An 18,868-nucleotide genomic window follows, 5' to 3' on the forward strand; every position below is an offset into this window, starting at 1 on the left:
TTTGATACGGAAAAACAGCAGGGATAATATCTGTAGAATAGTCACAGAACAGATAAAGAAAGCAGGCCATGCTCTGGGCATGTTAGGTTAGGAACCATTGGTAAGGCTTAACACGTCAAGGGCCTGGAAAGCTAGGGAAAGGAGACTGTGTTTACTATGGGAGGCAATGGGAAACCATCAATCGGAGATCTACTCTTGGAAGATGCCTTTTCAGTAGTATATTAGATGGGTTAGAGTAGGTGACCCGGGATGGGAATACCAGTTGGGAGGCTATTGCAAATCTAAGACAAAAGCACAGAAGGCCTAAATTTGGGTTCTGGCAATAAAAAGGAAGAGGAAAGAATAAACATGGAAAACACTGGAAAGATAAAATAAAGAGAATTTCGTTCTAAGTAATTGGAAGAATAGTGGGACCGTAAAGCACAGCAGAGGAGACAGAGGGTAGAGCAGGTTTTAAAAAGAGGTGATTCTATTCTCTACAAAGGAACGACCTGAGGTAGCAGGAAGTGATCCAGGTGGTGATGAGCAGGGTTTTCTTTCTTTCTTTCTTTTTTCTTTTTTGCCAATTTAAATATTTATTCATAATTTATCTTATAATTTTGTGGCCAAGAGAATATTAAGCAAATAAGCTTCAGGTCGTATGTAGCTTCCTGGTGATCTATTTAAGAGGTTCTAATTTATCATACCTGTGACAAAATGCAGTATCATAATATCTGTTTCTTTCTCAATAGTTCCCCACCCTCCTCTCCTTTATTTTCCTATCATTTCTCCTAGCCAAGTTTTTGACTGATGGGTTTGGATACTATACAATGTGTATTTTATTTTTCTTTTATTTTTACAAGACTTCTATAATCTGTTTTGTAAATAAGGAAGGGAGAAAGCAAAGGAAGCATGTAATCAAAAAACAAGAGTTTCAAAACCCACAATTATCAGTAGTGTGAAATGCTTCAAAGAAAGCTAAAAGGACAATGACTTCAAAAACTCCATAGGTTTGGCAATTAGGAGACCATTGATAACCATTACTAGTTGGGATTTCTTGTTGTAAGAAAAAAATGTAATTCAAATTTGGCTTTAAAATAAAGGAACTGGCGGGGGGTGTAACCTGGGGCCCACAGGCTGCATGCAGACCAGGATGGCTGTGAATGCGACCCAACACAAAATCGTAATTTACTAAAACATTATGAGATTTTTTTGTGGTTTATATGTTGCAATGTATTTAGTGTGTGGCCCAAGACAACCCTTCTTCCATTGTGATCCAGGGATGCAAAACGTTGGACACCCCTGGTCGAGAAAGGTTAGACTTCAGGCATTTTGATTGGCTTCCAGCTCCTTTTCTCAATGATTCTTTTGGCTCTGCTGTCCCTGTCCCTCCTACCTCACCCTGCTGTGTGTTTGACCACCTCACCAGACTAGCATCTGTCAAACTAGAGAAAGCTTTTCTGCACTCACTTCTCTTTCCTCAATCATGAGGTTTCACTGTGAAGCTACATACGACCTTTCAACTTAGGTCAGTGCTCACTCCTGAGCTAACTACTATAGCCGAGGTAACGCTGGGTGTTGACTGGCTTAGACTTCGGTTACCCATTTCTGAATGGTCATGATGAAAAGGAGAATATGGACATTTTGATCGTCTTAGATGATAATCTACTGCTGCTGAAGCTGACCTACTGCTGAAGCTGCAATTAAGGTTCGTCCTAACCAGACTACTCGGCTGATCCACAGCAAAGGACAGATGTCATGGTTGCAACTAACAATGCCTACTACAATAATCATCCACAGTGCAGCTCCCAAGAGGTGGCGAAATCTCTAGGTGAGAAAGGGCTAAGAAGTTAGTGAGGGAAGAGGCAATGAGCAAGTAGGTGCAAAATGAATTTTCAACAACTTTGTCTATAAAAGGCAGAGAACAAAATAAAACAAATACCAGAATAACAGGTTGTTTGTCCTGTTATCTCTTTTTAAGCTAGATGCAGTGGAAATCATTGACTATCAAATCTTCCCTTCTTTCCAAACAACCTCAGATTTGACTGGTGTCCATATCATCTTCAGGTAATCATGTACCCAAAGAAAGGGAGCTGAGCCCCAGCTCCAGCTCCAGGTAATTCTATCTCCCTCATCCTTGTTGGTTCAGGAATGTGCCCATGAAGCAGTTCTGGCAGCTGAGAGGTAATGTTTACTCTAGGCTTCTGGGCAAGTTGTTCTTTATTCTCGAGAGTGTTTCTGGAGCTCTTTTGCAAGCTGTCCCACCTTCCCACCTTCATGGAGGAAGTATAGGGTCCTGTTTGGGAACAAAGCATACAAAAACCATAAGGGAAATACCCTTGTCATTATGAAAGGCAGAGCAGATGAAAGGACCCAGAGTCAACTCAACTGTATTATTTCACAACCCAGAGCTTATCTAGGCGCTGGAATTCAAGTTCTGTAAGCCAATAAAGGTGTTTGCTGCTAGAGCAGTTTGAGTCAATCCTTCTGTCAGTTACAGCCAAAATCATCACAACTGAATAGAACACATTGTTTCTTTCCTAAGCAGAGGGGAAGGAACCAATGGAGAGGGAAAACCTAAGCATACAAAAAACCTCCCTAAAAACAAAAGACAAAACAAAAAAGCAACGAAGGGACTATTGAAAATATTCCTTGTACCAAAAGAGAATAAGGAAAACCTAGCTTCAGAAAGTGAAGGAAAATTATTATTCCAGGATATATGGCGAGAAAAGGAAACTGTAAAGGTAAAAAGACATTATGGGGTGAGGAAGGGGAAAGTTATGAGAGTACGTATTGGGTTGGATTTGATCTCAACACGTTAGAAACCAAACTCATTCCAAGAGTGAAGGAAAACCTCTAAATGAAGTTATAGATTTATGGAGAATGTTAAGAGTTTGTAAGAATAGCTCCATGCGTTTCTTCATCCATACATTCAGTATATATTTGAGGATATCAAGATGTACAAACAAGATGCACAGAAAGGGTTTTAAACTGTGTATATAAAACTTAAAAGATGCATCCCCTTGCATTCCAGGAGCACAGTTTAGCTCAGAGGTTTTCAAAGTGCAGTCTCAATGCAGCAGCAACAGCTAACCTGTACAAATTCTCAAGCTCCGTCTGACAAGGAATCGAAAACTCTGAGCATGCAGCAAGCGATCTGTCTTTAACTAACCCTATAGATGATTCCAGAGCACTCTAAAGTTTGAAAACCACTGATCAGCAGTGACAATAGCGTTATGAACAAAAGGCAGTGGGAGTGCACAGGATGGAGTGCTGAGTGTATCAGATAGGCTTCCAGGGGAAGGCATTTGAGCTCAAATGTCCGAGTGCATGGAAATTTGCTAATGTAGATACAAAATACTAGGTGTTCCATATTCCATTTAATTGTACCACTGTACTACTTTTTTCTTTTTTCTCCTAGTACTAATAGAATCCCTGCAGTTAGCTCTGAAATTCTAAGCCCTTCAAAGTGCCAATCAGAGAAATCTCAGCGGGATAGGAATTAAATGTTCCCTTTCCCTGAAGCTTCTAAAAAGCAAGTATTCTGCATCATAAAACAGACCCTTGCAAATGTTATTTCTAACAAAGAATTCTTGTAAGATATCCAGACTTGAAAGTGTTCCTAAAAAGTCTGTAATTCTAATTGGTTATCTTACATAACACAGGAAAAGAAATCTGTTTCCTACAAGTCAGCTTTGAACACTTTAGTATTCTCATAATCATGGAGGAAAACAATAAAATCTGGCTCAACTAAATTTCTTTGAAAAGTGTGAGTCTAAATCAAATTTAAATTAATAGGAAGTAGAAGAATGACAAGACTACTGTGCACTGGAGGAACTACTTCTACACTTCTTTAATACAGCTCTGGAGAGGAAGGCCAAAGAGGAGGATAAATGGCAGACAGGTAGATCATGCGGCAAGCAATGGAGTTAACACATCCTTTGTGGGTGAGGAGAAGCTATCAAAGAAATGTAACATGAGCCCTGACCAGCATGGCTCAGTGAGTTGGGTGTCCTCCCACAAAGCCAAAGGTCACTGGTTCAAGTCCTGACCAGGGTACCTGACTGGGCTGTGGACCAGTCCCCAGTTGGGGTGTACGCCCAGTTGGGATGTGATCCATGTTTTTTTCACACATGGATATTTTCCTCCCTTCACCTTGCTTTCTCCCTCCCTTCCCCTCGCTTTCTCCCTCCCTTCCCCCCTTTCTAAAAATAAATAAATAAAATCTTAAAAAAAAGTAATACAAACAAAAAAGACTAAACATCCATCTTAGGAAGTTCAGTGTAGAAGGTGGGTTGGAGTGGGCTCCGGAAAGTGTTTCATAATCGGTACCTTGATCCAGTACGATGTGACTTTCCCTTAAAAAAAAAAAAGAAAAGAAAAGAAAAAGTCCAAACTGTGTAATCTGAAAGTTTATTTTAAAAATATTGTGAAATCTGAATTTTTCAAGAATCTTAACCACCATCTACTTTTCTTCAATACATACACATTTTTGTCTGAAAATTGTAGAACCTAATACAGCACAAAACAAGAAACATTAATTCCACTAACTCAGCAAATCAAATTACTTCATTAAATAATCATGCTACAACCTGGAATCACCCAAAGAAAAAATTCTACTAATTCTCTTTGAAGATATTTATAATGTTTATTTTTTCTTTTCAGAAAACTAATGCAACTGACTCAACATAATAGTTGTGGCATGCTGCAAATCATCATTTAATATCTAAAATTTAATCTTATCATGGATGTATACAGTTTACTTTCACTCCTATAGTTTCCACAAGAAGCTTGCAGTGATAGTAAAGGTAAGTATTTTGTTACAGGTACTTCAAATAGCACTACAGTACATCTTTGACAAAATTTGTACAGTGTCCCACTTTCAATATGAAACAGCTTAAAAAGGCATGGGCAAAAAAAAAAAAACAACTAATTATCTTACAAGCACAACATGGTTAAGAACTCTCCCTGTTTAGGTGGGAAAGAAATATATAAGATATTTACTTCAAATAAAATTATATTAGCAGCTTAGGAAAATCCCAAAATACATAATTTCAGACATAAAAAGGGAAAAAAATCCCTTGAGCCTTTATTCTTAGATAATATGAACTTTTTATTGCTTGCCTTACTGTAACAGATGTGTTTTTGAAAAGTTTTGCCTAAAGCAAATTCTATAAACTACTTTGCTTGCACTGGAGTTATGAATCTCAAGGAAACCTAAAAGAACTTCCTTGAAATATGATTCTCCTGCATATTTATACATCATTGGGTGTTTTAGCTGTACTGTTTTATCTCTGTAAATTAAATCTAAGTTTCTCAAAATTTTTCCCCCTCTCCCCACCACCACACACAGATAGTTCGTATAGCTTGATGCAAAACTTAAAATTGTTCATTTATCTGTTCTTAGTAGAGGGCTTATCACTGTATTTAAGTGTGCCAGGATAAATTCCCACCTATTCTTTTCACCTTAGAAAGATCATGTATTTTTTTTTATTGCTAGGAAATGTTAAAGATTTTTATAAAAAATGGCAAATATGAAGGGCATTTTGTGATAAATATTTTATAGTTTAAGATGAAATATTTCAGAAATCATGACAATACTGTTTAGAAAAATGACACCCTCAATTCTATTAGCATCTTATTCCTATACAGGAATAATTACCTTACTAATTAAAATAACAACTTACTAAGGATCAAAAAACATTCTTTAGAATCAGAATCTTGCAAAAAACAGAGGAATAAAAACTATAACTAGACCTAGTCATTGCATTTTGATCAAACTTAACAGAATATATTAAGTCATAGGACCACTCAATTAATAGACATTAAAAGAAAGTTCTACTAAAGTGAATTTAAAAATCAACTGCTGTCAATCATTGGTATGCAAATAGACAAATTACATTTATTCCTCTGAAAATGTAACATGCATACACATCATCAAAAGATTATGGCACTTGGACAATATTCCTGATAAGTAAACATGTAAATGTGTGGAGGTGCATCAGCCTCTCTCCTACTTTTAAAGTATTTTGGGAAAGACAACAGCAGGCTGGGCAAAAAACTGATTCTAATCACCTGTGAACAAGAAGGTGCAGCTACCACAGAATCCTAAGAATAAATAGCTTGGAAAAGACCAGTGGAAATAATGCTGATATTCTCATCCATTTTCACTTTTATTACCTTTATATTTTTTAAACTTACAAGAAAAAAGTTATGCAATGGAATTTGAGCTATCAGTGAACAAAATTGTGCTTTTATGTGAATTGTAAAATAAATGAAATTTTGTAGAGCTACTTGCTGCAGCCAAAAACCAATTTTTGCCTCAGTTTTGACTGTATCTAATAGGAGATGGCATGTCTCAAGGAATAATTCCTTTAAAAAATGAACAATGCTGAATTGTTTGTACCACATCATGGATTTTTAACACTTCCAATACAGCCAAAGTATATATTACAATACAATTCATGCTTACTTTCTGGCATCAAATCATGTTCTTCCCTCTAAAAATGTGGCTGTTCCTAAAACATTGTATTAATTTTCTATGTATCTTACCTATGTTGCAAGACAAGCAACAGCCTATAAAATCATTCAATCTAATGCAGGCCTTTTGATAGAAATACATTTTAAATGATACAGGCTTTAAAAACAAGATCAGCAGAGACCGAAAACCTGTTAGCGGGTCTGTCAGTTACATAACCGAATTTAGGACAACTACTTTTTCTTGTGGTTATTCCTTAAAGTGAGTAAGTTGATGTCTCTTCCAGTGAGGAGCCTGTCTGAATGTTTTGCCACAAACTGAGCATTCAAATGGCTTCTGCCCTGCATGAATTAGATAGTGTCTTTCCAGTTTAGATGGAGATCTAAAGCTTTTAGAACAAACACTGCACTGGTAAAGAAGGCCATCATTCTTCTCAGTATGTCCTGGGTAACTACAACAGTGGCTATGATGGCTCTGCTCTGAGTCCAGAAGTGCACTAGAGAGATGGGGCTGCCTGTTCCTATAGTGGGTACCAAGAATGAAATCCTCTGATTCTGCCTGAGCTTTTATTTCTGATGTTTGATCCGACTCTGGGGCCTCACATTTTTGAAAACCCAGAGTCTGGCATTGTTGGGAAGCATTATAGTTGACATTATCACCCGGATGAATGAAAAGTTTGCTCAACTTGTCAAACTCCACTTGGCAAAGAGATCTTCTATAAGGAATCTTTTCAGTATGAGTTAATTTATGTCTTTTTAAGTGAGCTGACTGTCTAAAAGATTTCCCACAAACATTACAGCCAAAAGGCCTCTGTCCAGTATGAATTAAATAGTGTCTTTGCAGTTTGGATATAGAAGGAAATACTTTCTCACATTTGTCACAAGGACACATCTTATGTCCAGCGGGCATGTTTTCATTTGGAACTGAAAAACCACACTGAAGCACTTCACAGTTATCAAAGAATTCCTCACCTGATGAACCATTGAGAGATATTTCTTTATTATTCACTGAATTATCCACTGTTAACATGTTTTCTGTTGTAAGGATACCCTTCAAGTTTTTTCCCATATTTTGACTCTGGAAGTGTTTTTGCCAAGAAGACAGCAAAGTCAATGTTTTCTTCTTTTTATTGCCAACTTTCTTGTATGTTCCATGTTTGCCAAGAGAGCCCATAAATGTTCTCTGGGTTTGTTCGGGGTTCTGCTCACCAGAAATAAAATCACAGTTTTTTAAGACACCGTTTTTAAATACTTTTTTCTCAGATGGAAAATTATCTAATTTCTTACTCCCAACACGTTTCAGCTTGGCCAAGATTTTTTTAACAATCATTTTATAGTTGAAGCTTCTTTTGAAACTGCTTGGAATTTTGCCACTTCTGGCAGGAAAACACTTGTGTCCATTGAGAATCTGCTCTGATTCAAAACACTCTTCACACTCTGGACATTGAAAAGGAACGATATAAATAGAGTGGACATCAAGTTGATTATTCTCCTCGGATTCACCTATATCACCATTTTCAAAACCATCCTGCTTTGAGTTTAATTTATTAGGGAGGGGGCATGATTCTGGACTCTTCACCTTTAATGAAAGAGTCTGAAAAGTCTTATTCCTGGTATGGATTTGTTTATGCTTTAGAAGTTTGCTTTGAATCTTAAATCCTTTTTGACAGAAACAACATTGAAAAGGTCTTTCTTCTGAATGTGTAAGTTGGTGGATTTTTAAGTGAGTTGACTGTCGGAAAGATTTACTGCACAGGACACATTTAAAAGGCCTCTGACCAGTGTGAATAAGTGCATGCCTATCAAGTTTTGATTGTGATGGAAACATCTTGCTGCAGATTGTACATGCATGAATATTCTTTCTTTTCTTTGTAGGGCTGTAGGTAGGATCAGACATAGTACATGGTTGTAATGCCCTTCTCTCTTCTGTGGTAAAAGTATGATACATTCCATACACTGGTTTTTCTTGCTTGGCCTCCAGCAATCTTCTGACCTGTTTAACATCATTCTGGTAGGTTTCATTGTGAAGATGTTGGTGCTTCACAAATGTCTTCAGGTTTTTAAAGTGGCGCTGACAAATACTGCATTTAAAAGGCAGATTATGAGTTAGTTGATGTCTCTCCAGATGAACTAGTTGCCTAAAGGTTTTATGACACACATCACATTCAAATGGCTTCTGACCAGTATGAATGAGGTAATGCCTGGCTAACTTTGATGGTGTTTCAAAGTGTTTGAAGCAAATGTTGCAAATATATGGCCTGTTTCTTGGTAGTCTGTTGGCTACTATACACTGTTCAATCTTTAGCATTTTTAAATTGTTTTCAGCCATCATATTCTTCAGTTGTATATTCTGATAAACTCCATAGTATTCTCAATCTCCACAGATGTCTAAAAATTAAAAATAAAAATTAATTTTAAAATTGTTTATTCATATGAAAATAAATAAATGGTCCTTTGGCTAAAATGTTAAGGATAAGAAAGAGATCTGGACTTTTCTTGTGCTTAAAAGTTAATATCTGTTTTAGATGAATAATTTAGAATCATAAAAATAATTTCATATATATAATGTCTTTATAGGAAATATTCAAATACCTATATAATTTGAAGCTCTATTTCTAATTAAGATGCTATATTAAAATGAGACTCAACTGAATTTTTTAACATTAAATAGATCTTTTAATTCCAATTTTCCTAGTTCACTATTAAGTAGATTTATCAATATATAGTTGCTTTTCATTTTTTTAAAACTTTGGGCTTATAAGGTACACAGTGTAAGAATTAAAATATAATACTAAAAATATGATGTATTTGCATTCAATTGTAGCATACTCTAAACATGATTTGAGAATGGAATATTTTATTTATCAAAGTTAGATTCCTTAGCCACATCAATAGCAATACTTATTCTCAATTACTTCTTTGGACCAAAAGACAACATGGACAACTGGGAGAAAATGTCCCAGAAAATCTGCGTTCTAGCCCTAGATTTCCCACCATGTAATCTTGGTGGCGGGAAGAAGCAAAAACATATTCCTCATCTGTAAAATAGAGAAAAATGCCTCCTGATGCCTCTGAGTCTATTGGAAAACTGAAACGATATACATGTTATGGTATTATTTAGCTCAATACTAATTCAATTTTAAAACTTTATCCTTCTCTACCTAATATTATTTCTAGGGTTTCTGACTAAGAGTTAAACACACTAACTAAATCTATAGTTCTTTTTATTTTTCCATTCTATTTTGTTGTTCAGTTCCTAAAAGACAAGCAATGATATCCACAAACAGGCTACATATATCTGTCTATGGTTAACTTGGAAGTTGTGTGTGGTTCACTTTTTAGGCAATATAATAAAAGGATCATTTTGTTTGCAGAGTTAATATAAAGATAAAACTTTTCCCTCTAATATACCTATGTAGGACACATAAAAAAGGTACTTTCACAACCATCTTACAACCCATCTTCCCTTCTTTTATGAGCCAATTTTCTTCTTATCTTTCTTCTATTACTGCATTCTCCTTGAATAAGGAAGTCAGAGATTTAAAAGAAAACAAAACAACAACCACTGTTCTAACTCTCTCATTCTAATTTTGTATCTCCTAGTTGAGATCAGAGTTGGTGAGTTTACCAGAAACTCAGAGTTCTTCTGTCCATTGATTTAGCCCACCTCCAACATATATATGCTACTTGCTATTTACTGTCCTCTCCTAAAAGACACCTTAAACACAAAATCACAAACACACCCACTGTGTGATTCTCTTCAGCAATCTAAATCAGAGACAAAAATAAAATCACAATTTATTTGTTGAGCAAATATCTTCTACTAGTTGCTTGATCAATTTTTTTCAAACTGCATGCCACTATCCATTAATGGATTATGAAATCAATTTAGTGGATCATGATCAGCATTTTTGTTTAATAAAACAGAGAATAAAATATCAGATTGCATGACATATAGCAAGGACAAATACTGTTTTATGAAACTGCCATAGGAAGAGGTAAAAACATTTGTGAAGGCTATTCCTGACATACTTCTTCACACAACATGAGACAGAGGAACCCACAACAAATCAATCACTTCATTCAAAGTGGCTAAGGATGAGACAGGATTACTAAGAAAAATAAGTGTCTGGTTTTGTCCAATTGGCCCATATAATCCCAAACCATTTATCAAAAATCTAATTAGAGGGCAAATGAAATATACCATAGAAATTTATGCAAAATAATCTGAGTGCAAACCATCATATTAATTTATAAAATACCCAGATATCCATGTCAGGAACAATCAGCTGTTGGTGTTGTTAATATCCATTTTCATGACACCAAGTTAGAGAAATCACAGGTGAACAACCTCCATATCCCTAAACACATTAACAATTGTGTTATGAGGATTAAAATTAAGTCATGAATCCAGTGAACTGCCAAGAACTCGGTACTTTATTTAATTCCTGTCAAGCAATCAGGTGTCGATGTGGTCAATTAAGACTGAGCCAAACTGAAAAAATAATCAAGCTTTTGTTCACTTACTGTGACAATGCAGGAAAAAGGCTAACCGGAATGACACTAGGTGAGGGTCAGGTGGGCGTAGTGTGCACAAATCATCTTACTGCCGAGGAGGTGCAAACAAAAGGCTTCTGCCTCTTTATGGACAGGTTGTCCAGGCCAGGGAGGAAAGAAGGGCTAGGAGTGGAAAGGTCCTAGGTCAAAATGGAGAAAAGTGCATCAGTCACAGCATTCCCTTCCCAATCACGTCTTGGTGTAGGCATCTGGGAAATGCCTCAGCCAAGGTCCTCATAATTGAGGTACCTAAGCCAGGAATGTAGTACAGTACATGCGCATGGCTAATGGGAGGAAAGGATCAGCCCTTAACTGCAACTCCCTCCAGAAAACTGCAATGCACTGACCGGGCACAAAGTCTGGTGTATTTTGGGAGTAGGGGAGCTCCCCAGCTCCCTACCCAAGACAGCCAGGCAAAGTCTTGCGATTATCTATGGTTGGGTCTGAAAGATCACACAAAGGATTTTGGCCTGGGACTGAACTACTCAATTCCTTTTGTATGTTTCTCCTTCCCTTTAATAGTGTCTATGAAACACATAAAAAAAAATCCCACACTAGAACCAAACACAAACAACCATCTCTGATTATAATAGGAATTGAGTATCTACAGCTCCTGTGCCAAAGAGGCTATGGTTGATAATCCACCGCTAGGACTAAGAATGGATACTATTGTCACCAGTCTCCAAACCACGTGGGAAAACACTTACTGGGAGCTCTTTATTGTTAGTGCTATTGGTGGCAAGCAGTGATCTCATCTCCTATTTATAAGTGACAGCTCAGGGATCCCCAATGCTCCAAGTGTAGTCCTCTACACATGTATACAGGGTGCGTATTAATTTGATAGTGGTCCAAATCCCACTTCAACTGATTTTCTGGGCTCTCAACTGATTCTTTTGGTCAATAATATATATTCTTTTTTTTTAAACCCAAACCATGTAATTTCTTCTATGTTAAACTGAAAATAAAAATAAAATAGTAAACCTCAATGGTTCGATCTGAAAACTATTCTGACAACAGCAAGATATAATCATTAAAAGTCTGTGAAAACTGGTCTCAAAAACCTCCAAGGTTGCTTCAAGGCTGAAAACTTGTTGGTTTTTGAGCCTTAACTAACAACATGAAAACGATGTAAGGATATCACAAAAGGCAATGAAATAGAAACGAAAGACCTGAGAGAAACTTAAGACAATTTTCAGTTGAGGAATAATCTCTGGCGACATTTATTACAGCGTTTCCCTCATTCTAGTTTCTCTATCCCCACACCCCCATCCACTCTCTTGGCCTTGAACCCTCACCTCTTCCTCTCAGGGGGAATGCACTGGAGAAAGGATCCTGACCTCTAGTCCTTGCCCTAATCGTCCATAACCAATAAGCACCTAGGGGGGTAACAGAGTCCCGAGGCTGCAAAATCCCACAACAGGAAAGGAAGGGCAAACAAGGGTGAAAATCGCTTTGGCCGCAGCCAGGAAAAATATGCCTTATGTGACACGACCCGTCACAACAAAGGAAAAGCAGTCTCTCTGGGCCTTCCTCTCAGCGATTCCCACTCTCCGTGAGACGCAGTCAAGGCGCGGGGAAGTGGGAAAGGAAAAGGAGCTGAGGTCGTGGCGTCCCCGTTCTGGGTCCCTGAGCACCTTGGAGGGATCCAGACAGGTCCGACCCTTCCCGGGGATCGCTCCACCTCACACCTGGGTTCCTGACGTGCTCCTCACGCACCTGCAGCTGGCACTGACCCGGCAGCCGCACATCTCAGGGCCCAGCAGTCAACGAAGGCTACATGCTCAAGTTCAAAGCAGCAAGAGCAGGTCGGCAAGGCCGGCGACGGGCTGAGCGCGCAGGCGCAGCACTCAGGAGCGCCCAGGGACGCGGTCCGGCTGGAAACACCCTCCCCTGCACCCTAAGGCCTCCCTCGCTTCGGTGTTACCCGTGAGTCTCGTGGTGAAGAGGATGCTCCGAGACAGCTGTCTCCAAACACGGCGCCACTCACCGCGCTCCTCTGTTGCGCGGGGGAAGAGATCTGAGGAATGAAGAACGGTGTATTTCCCGTCTCAACCCTAAGTCTCGACTAGAGAAATCCTGTAGCCCTCACCATTGGGCATAAGGCCAGACTGGAAACTAGCGAGCCAGCCTTCAAAGCCCATTTGCCTCGTCCCCTCTAACGCAAAAGGCCAGTGATAAACAAAATGCCACGCACCTAGGGCTTTCTATACTAGCACTGAACTCAGCACACTGTATATCGTCAGATATGGCATAGAGGTCAGAGACATGGACTTTGTGGTCAGACATAATTGCGCTCCACTCCCGGCTCTACCACTGGCCTGCCAGCTGTGGACCTTGTGGGCTTCTTCAAGCCCTGTTCATTCGATATACCTATTTGGTAGTCTACTATGTTCAAATATCTGTGCTTAACGTCTTAGTTTCTTCAGCTTGGTCTGACAGATGAGTGTAAAGTGTTCGACATAATGCCTATTGTGTAGTAAGCCTCAAATAGTTATTACCATTTATTAATTACTGTGTTTATATTAAATACAATAACTTTATGAAGTGATAGGATCCCATTTTAAGATAAGGAAAATGAGGTCCAGACATTAAGGAACTTACTCAACATCACACATCTGATAAATAATGGAGGTTGGATTTGAACATAGGAAGTCTAATACCAGACCGGCACTTTAAATTCATGATTGCTTCCCAAATTATATCAGCATTTAATGTAGTCACAATTAAGGATTTATGTGTAGTATGTTACAGTATAAAGGACCCATGGACAAAGCCAAAAGTGGGTAGGATTGAGGATGGGAGGTGGGGATGGGAGGGACTGGAGAAAGTAGTGGTGCAAAATGGAGACAACTGTACTTGAACAACATAAAAAAATAAAATAATTTGAGGAAAAAGGTCGTCAATCTTGTTTATCTTTTCAAATACCCAGCTCTTGGGTTTGTTGATATTTTGTATCTTTAAAGACTCTATTTTGTTTATTTCTGCTCTGATTTTTATTATTGCCTTTCTTCTACTAACTTTGGGCTTTGTTTGTTGTTTTCGTGTGTGTTTCTTTAAGTGTGAAGTTAAATTGTTTATTTAAGCTTCTTCTTGTTTTATGAGATAGGTGTGTAATGCTATGAATTTCCCTCTTAGGATTGCTTTCCCAGTATCCCACAGATTTTGTATTGATCTGTCCTCATTTTTATTTGTATCAAGGTATCTTTTCTTTTTTTTTAAATGAGTCTTTTTTTAAAGATTTTATTTATTTATTTTAGAGAGGGAAGGGAGAGAGAGAGAGAGAGAGAGAGAAACATCAATGTGCGGTTGCTGGGGGTCATGGCCTGCAACCTAGGCATGTGCCCTGACTGGGAATCGAACCTGTGACACTTTGGTTCGCAGCCCGTGCTCAATCCACTGAGCTACGCCAGCCAGGGCTGGTATCTTTTCTTTAAATATTTTATTTATTAATTTTTAGAGAGAGGAGAAAGGAGGGAAAAACAGAGGAAGAGAAACATCAATGTGTGGTTGCCTCTTGCGTGCCCCATACTGGGGATGTGGCTTGCAACTCAGGTATGTGCCCTCACTGGGAACCGAATCAGCGACTCTTTGGTTTGCAGGCTGGTGCTCAATCCACTGAACCACATCAGCCAGGGTAAGGTATCTTTCGATTAATTCCTTTATCTTGTTGTCCTATTCAGTGTTTAATAACATGTTATTTAGCTTCCATGTCTTTGTATGTTTTTAAGTGTGCTTCTTGTGATTGACTTCTAGTTTCATAGCATTATGGTCAGTGGAGGTGCTTGGTATGATATCAACCACCTTAAATTTATTGAGACTTGCTTTCTGTCCTAAAATGTGGTATACCCTAGAAAATATTCCACATGCACTTGAAAAATATGTACATTCTTCTGCTTTGGGGTGAAAAGCTCTGAAGATTTCAAATCCATTTGATGCAGTGTGTCATTTAAAGCCACAGTCTCCTTGTTGATTATCTGTGTGGAAGACCCACTGAAGTCAATGGGATGTTAAAATCCCTCACTATGAGTGTATTTCTCTTGATCTTTCCCTTTATGTCTACCAAGTTTGCTTCACATATTTAGGTGCTCCTCCATTGGGTGTGTAAATGTGTACTAGGGTTCTATCCTCTTGTTGCCTTATTCCCTTTATCATTTTGTAGTGTCCTTCTTTTTCTCTTACTATAGCCTTGGTTTTAAAGTCTGTTTTCCAGATATAAGTACTGCTACCCCTGCTTTTTGTCCTTTCCATTTGCATGAAATCTTTTTCCACTCCTTTACTTTTAGTCTGTGTTTATATTTTGTTCTGTGATGGGACTCTTGGAGGCAGCACATATTTGGGTCTTGTTTTCTTAACCCTTGAGCTACCTTCTGTTTTTTGGTTGGAGCATTTAAGCCATTTACATTTAAGGTGAGTATTGATAGATATGTATTTAGTGCCATTTTATTTTTAGAATCTTTTCTGTTTTTTCCCCTCTTTTTCTTTTTCTTGCTTCTTAAAGCAAGCCCTTTAACAATTGTTGTAGTATAGTTTGATGTTAACAAACTCCTTTAATTTTTAGTGTTGTTGTTGTTGTTGTTGTTGTTTTTACTGAGAAGCTCCTTATTTTCCCTCTGATTTGAAATGATAGCTTTGCTGGGCAAAGCAGTCTTGGTTGTAGGTTCTTGCATTTCATCACTCTGAATGTTTCATGCCACTGCTTTCTGGCCTAAAACGCTTCTGTTAAAAAACCAGATGACAGTCTAAATGGTGCTCCCTTGTATGTAACTACCTGCTTTTCTCTTGTGGCTTTTAGGATTCTCCTTGCTTTTAAGCCTCGCCATTTTAATTATAATGTGTCTTGGTTAGGTCTCTTTGGGTCCAATTTGTTTAGGACTCTTTGAGCTTCCTGAACTTGTGTGTCTTTTTCCTTCACCAGATTAGGCTTTTCCCATCATTATTTCTTCAGATAGGTTCTAGATCCCTTGCTCGCTCTCTTCTTCTGTTAGTCCCATGATATCGATGTTGTTATGCTTTATGTTGTCTACAATGTTTCATAAGCTCGCCTCATTTTTTAAAATTCTTTTTTCTTTTTGCTGATCTGCCTGGGTGTTTTTTCTACCTGTCTTCCAAATCACTGATTTGATGTTCTGCTTCATCTAACCTACTGTTTATTCCTTCCAGTGTATTACTTATTTCAGATATTGCACTCTTCATTTCTGAATGGTCCTCTTTATGATTTCTATGTCTTTTTTTCATGTTGTTCAGTATCCTTATACTCATTACTCTAAACTATCTGATAAATTGCTTGCCTCCATTTCATCTAGTCCTTTTTCTGGAGAATTCTCTTGTTCTTTCTGTTGGGGTCTGTTTCTTTGTCTTTCCTCTATGGCCTCTTCCTTGGATTTGTTTTTGTATTAGGTAGATCTACAAAGACTCTGGTGTAAGCCTTTGTCAGATGCTGCTTGTGACTGGCTCTGGTCAACCTGTTTGGAGCTATCAGTGATCGATCCATAGCATGTGGCTCACTCTGGTGGGCTTCTTTATGTGCAGAAAGAACCAAGCTGCACACCCAGGCCACCTTTATCTGCACCAGGCTTAGGGGAAGGGCAGCTGATGTCTTTGAGCACCCAGAGATCCATCTTAGTTGTTAAATCACTGATACAGCCTCAAGTTGTACTCAGCAGCTGGAATTAAGCCTCACAGGGTGGGGCAGAGTAATTCCTGTGGGTGGAGCTATTGCTTCCCCTCAGGCTGATGCCCCTTGGAGGGCAGTGCTCTGCCTGAGAAAGATGGCCTCTGCAGTTTGGGGAATCACTCAGCACAGGGATCCTGGCGGCTCTTCCTTCAGTTCTACCCTCAGAGTCTACTCCCAGACTCTCCAAAAGTGTCTCTACTCCACTCTGCCCTCCCTTTGCTGGAACCCAGGCTAAGTGGCTGCAAAAAAAATTTTATGTGTTGGCCCTTTAGGAGGCTCTCTGCATGTCCAATCATCTGTCCCTGGCACACAGAAACCCTGCTGCTTTTCACAGTTTAATGTTATCTGGATTCCTTTCCTGGCTCTGGTGCTATAAGCTGGGGAGCCCAGCTTTGGGTTTAGACCCCACGCTTCTAGGAGTAACCCCCACTGCTGCTGAAATATCCCTCAAGGACTTCAGTTGTCCTACCTGTGGGAGGCCAGCCAGCCCTCTCTGGTCTCCTCCTCATTCCCTATCAGTCTCATTGTGATAAAGTGGTTTCTTCTGTCTGTCCTTGGTTGTAAGGCTTCTCTCCAGCTAGTGTTCAGCTGTGTATTCAGGATGATTTTTCTACAATTTGGTTGTAATTCCAGATTGGTCCTAGGAGGGAAGCTAGTGTAGCTTCCACTTACTCCTCCGTTATCTTGGGTCCTCCACCTGCACATTTTTTGGACTGCAACTTTTTGCATTACTTTTAAAAGATCACTGACAATAAAAGTTGTTATTTCTAAAGTTAAAAAGGGAGATGTTGGACCAGTGATAAGTAAATCTCTATTTTGGATGTTGTAACGTGAAAAAATGACTAATAGAAAATGAGCTTTTCCTTCTTACGTAGGTACCTTGAAGGAGTCATGTTTAGGTATGTTTGAAGCCCCAACTTCCAACAGAAGCAATAATGGAGAGAAAAGCAGTCAAGCTTTAGGTGCCCTGTATGCTATTCTCATGGTGGGAATCTGTTTGTTCAAATAACCCTTGGAAACTTGCTCTGTTCAACAGATTCTCCTGGGAGCTCAGCTCAGCCAAACCATGCAAACAATTGCATCTATCACCAGCCACATAAAATCTTAGGAGAAAAATGTAGATCGTGAGAGACTATTACCTGAGGCTAGGGACTAACAGTGGGTACATTACCTGCAAAATAAATAGGCCTTTGCACTAAGAACATGAATATGGAGAGTGGAACACAGATGGGACCTGGATAAGCTATTTTCCAAGGCCACAGCCTACCTCATAACCTTCCGTATTTACCTTGACAGCTGTCCCAGGAGACTTCTGGGGAAAGGGGGGAAACTACCATGAATAAGAGTCATCAGGAAGTTTTTATTAGGTGAGGTTGGAACAAAAACCTAGTAAAAGGCATAATTTGGATAAGTAGAATATGTGGAAGTGGGACAGGACTTCAAAGGGAGAGATGGGAGTAGTGGTAAGGAGAAGAAAAGGGATATCATGACATACATTTGGGTTAGTGTCTTATCTTTGCACCTGGTTAGTGTGTGTCCTTAAAAGTCACTAACCTTTCTGAACCTCTGTTTCGCCATCTTTAAAATGGGGAATACAATCAATCATTCATTTATGTAATAATATATCATGCATCAAGCACAAGGGATTCACTTCCAAGTATATAAAGAAGAAAGAGTGAGGCCCTTTGCTTCAATGCAGTTCTCAGCACAGAGCAACATGCAGACAAAGAAGTACAGTATAATAGGAGAAGACATGTATGGGGCAGATGTGGGCATGGGGACTACTTAAATCTGCCTGTGGAGCTTCAAGTGGACATGGTCTTTGAGCTGAGGCTTTAATGATTCATCCAACTATTCAGCCATCCTACATTTACTTTACTGAGCACTTGCTATGTGCCAATTCCTGTTCTAAGTACTGGAGATAGAGTAGTAGACAAATTAAAGAGTTAAAAATCTCTGTTTCCATAGAGTTTATATTCATAGATGATATTTTAGATATTTATATGCCTACTGAGGGAGGTAGACAATAAAGTAAAATATATCATATACAGTACGTTCAGTATTGATAAGAACTGAGGAGAAAATAAGCACAGAAGGAGGTTATAAAAATCTGGGGGAGAGGGCTTGTTGGCTTTTTAGTAGGTAGCTGGGGCTGAACTTACTGCGAATTTCTGTGATTTT

General features: G+C 38.7%; 1 protein-coding gene across 5 annotated transcripts; it reads right to left on the bottom strand.

Annotated features, from left to right (window-relative positions):
- Positions 1 to 1,896: 1,896 nt before the first annotated feature.
- ZNF770 (zinc finger protein 770) lies at positions 1,897 to 12,859 on the bottom strand. 5 transcript variants are annotated; one of them, XM_045823301.1, is made up of 5 exons: positions 12,702 to 12,838; positions 10,984 to 11,153; positions 7,429 to 8,844; positions 4,228 to 4,337; positions 1,897 to 2,275 (listed from the first exon to the last, which is right to left on the bottom strand). In XM_045823301.1, the coding sequence occupies exons 3-4, from the start codon at positions 8,786 to 8,788 to the stop codon at positions 4,258 to 4,260; spliced, it is 1,440 nt and encodes a 479-aa protein (XP_045679257.1). In that variant the 5' UTR covers positions 8,789 to 8,844; positions 10,984 to 11,153; positions 12,702 to 12,838; the 3' UTR covers positions 1,897 to 2,275; positions 4,228 to 4,257. The 5 variants fall into 5 exon arrangements, with proteins under 5 accessions (XP_045679257.1, XP_045679254.1, XP_045679256.1 ...); XM_045823298.1 differs by lacking the exons at positions 1,897 to 2,275; positions 4,228 to 4,337 and having other exon boundaries at positions 4,377 to 8,844; positions 12,730 to 12,859; XM_045823300.1 differs by lacking the exons at positions 1,897 to 2,275; positions 4,228 to 4,337 and having other exon boundaries at positions 4,377 to 8,537.
- Positions 12,860 to 18,868: the final 6,009 nt, after the last annotated feature.

This window comes from Phyllostomus hastatus, unplaced genomic scaffold (assembly GCF_019186645.2).
Source record: "Phyllostomus hastatus isolate PE091 unplaced genomic scaffold, TTU_PhHast_1.1 phas_scaffold_501, whole genome shotgun sequence".
NCBI classification, from domain to species: domain Eukaryota; kingdom Metazoa; phylum Chordata; class Mammalia; order Chiroptera; family Phyllostomidae; genus Phyllostomus; species Phyllostomus hastatus.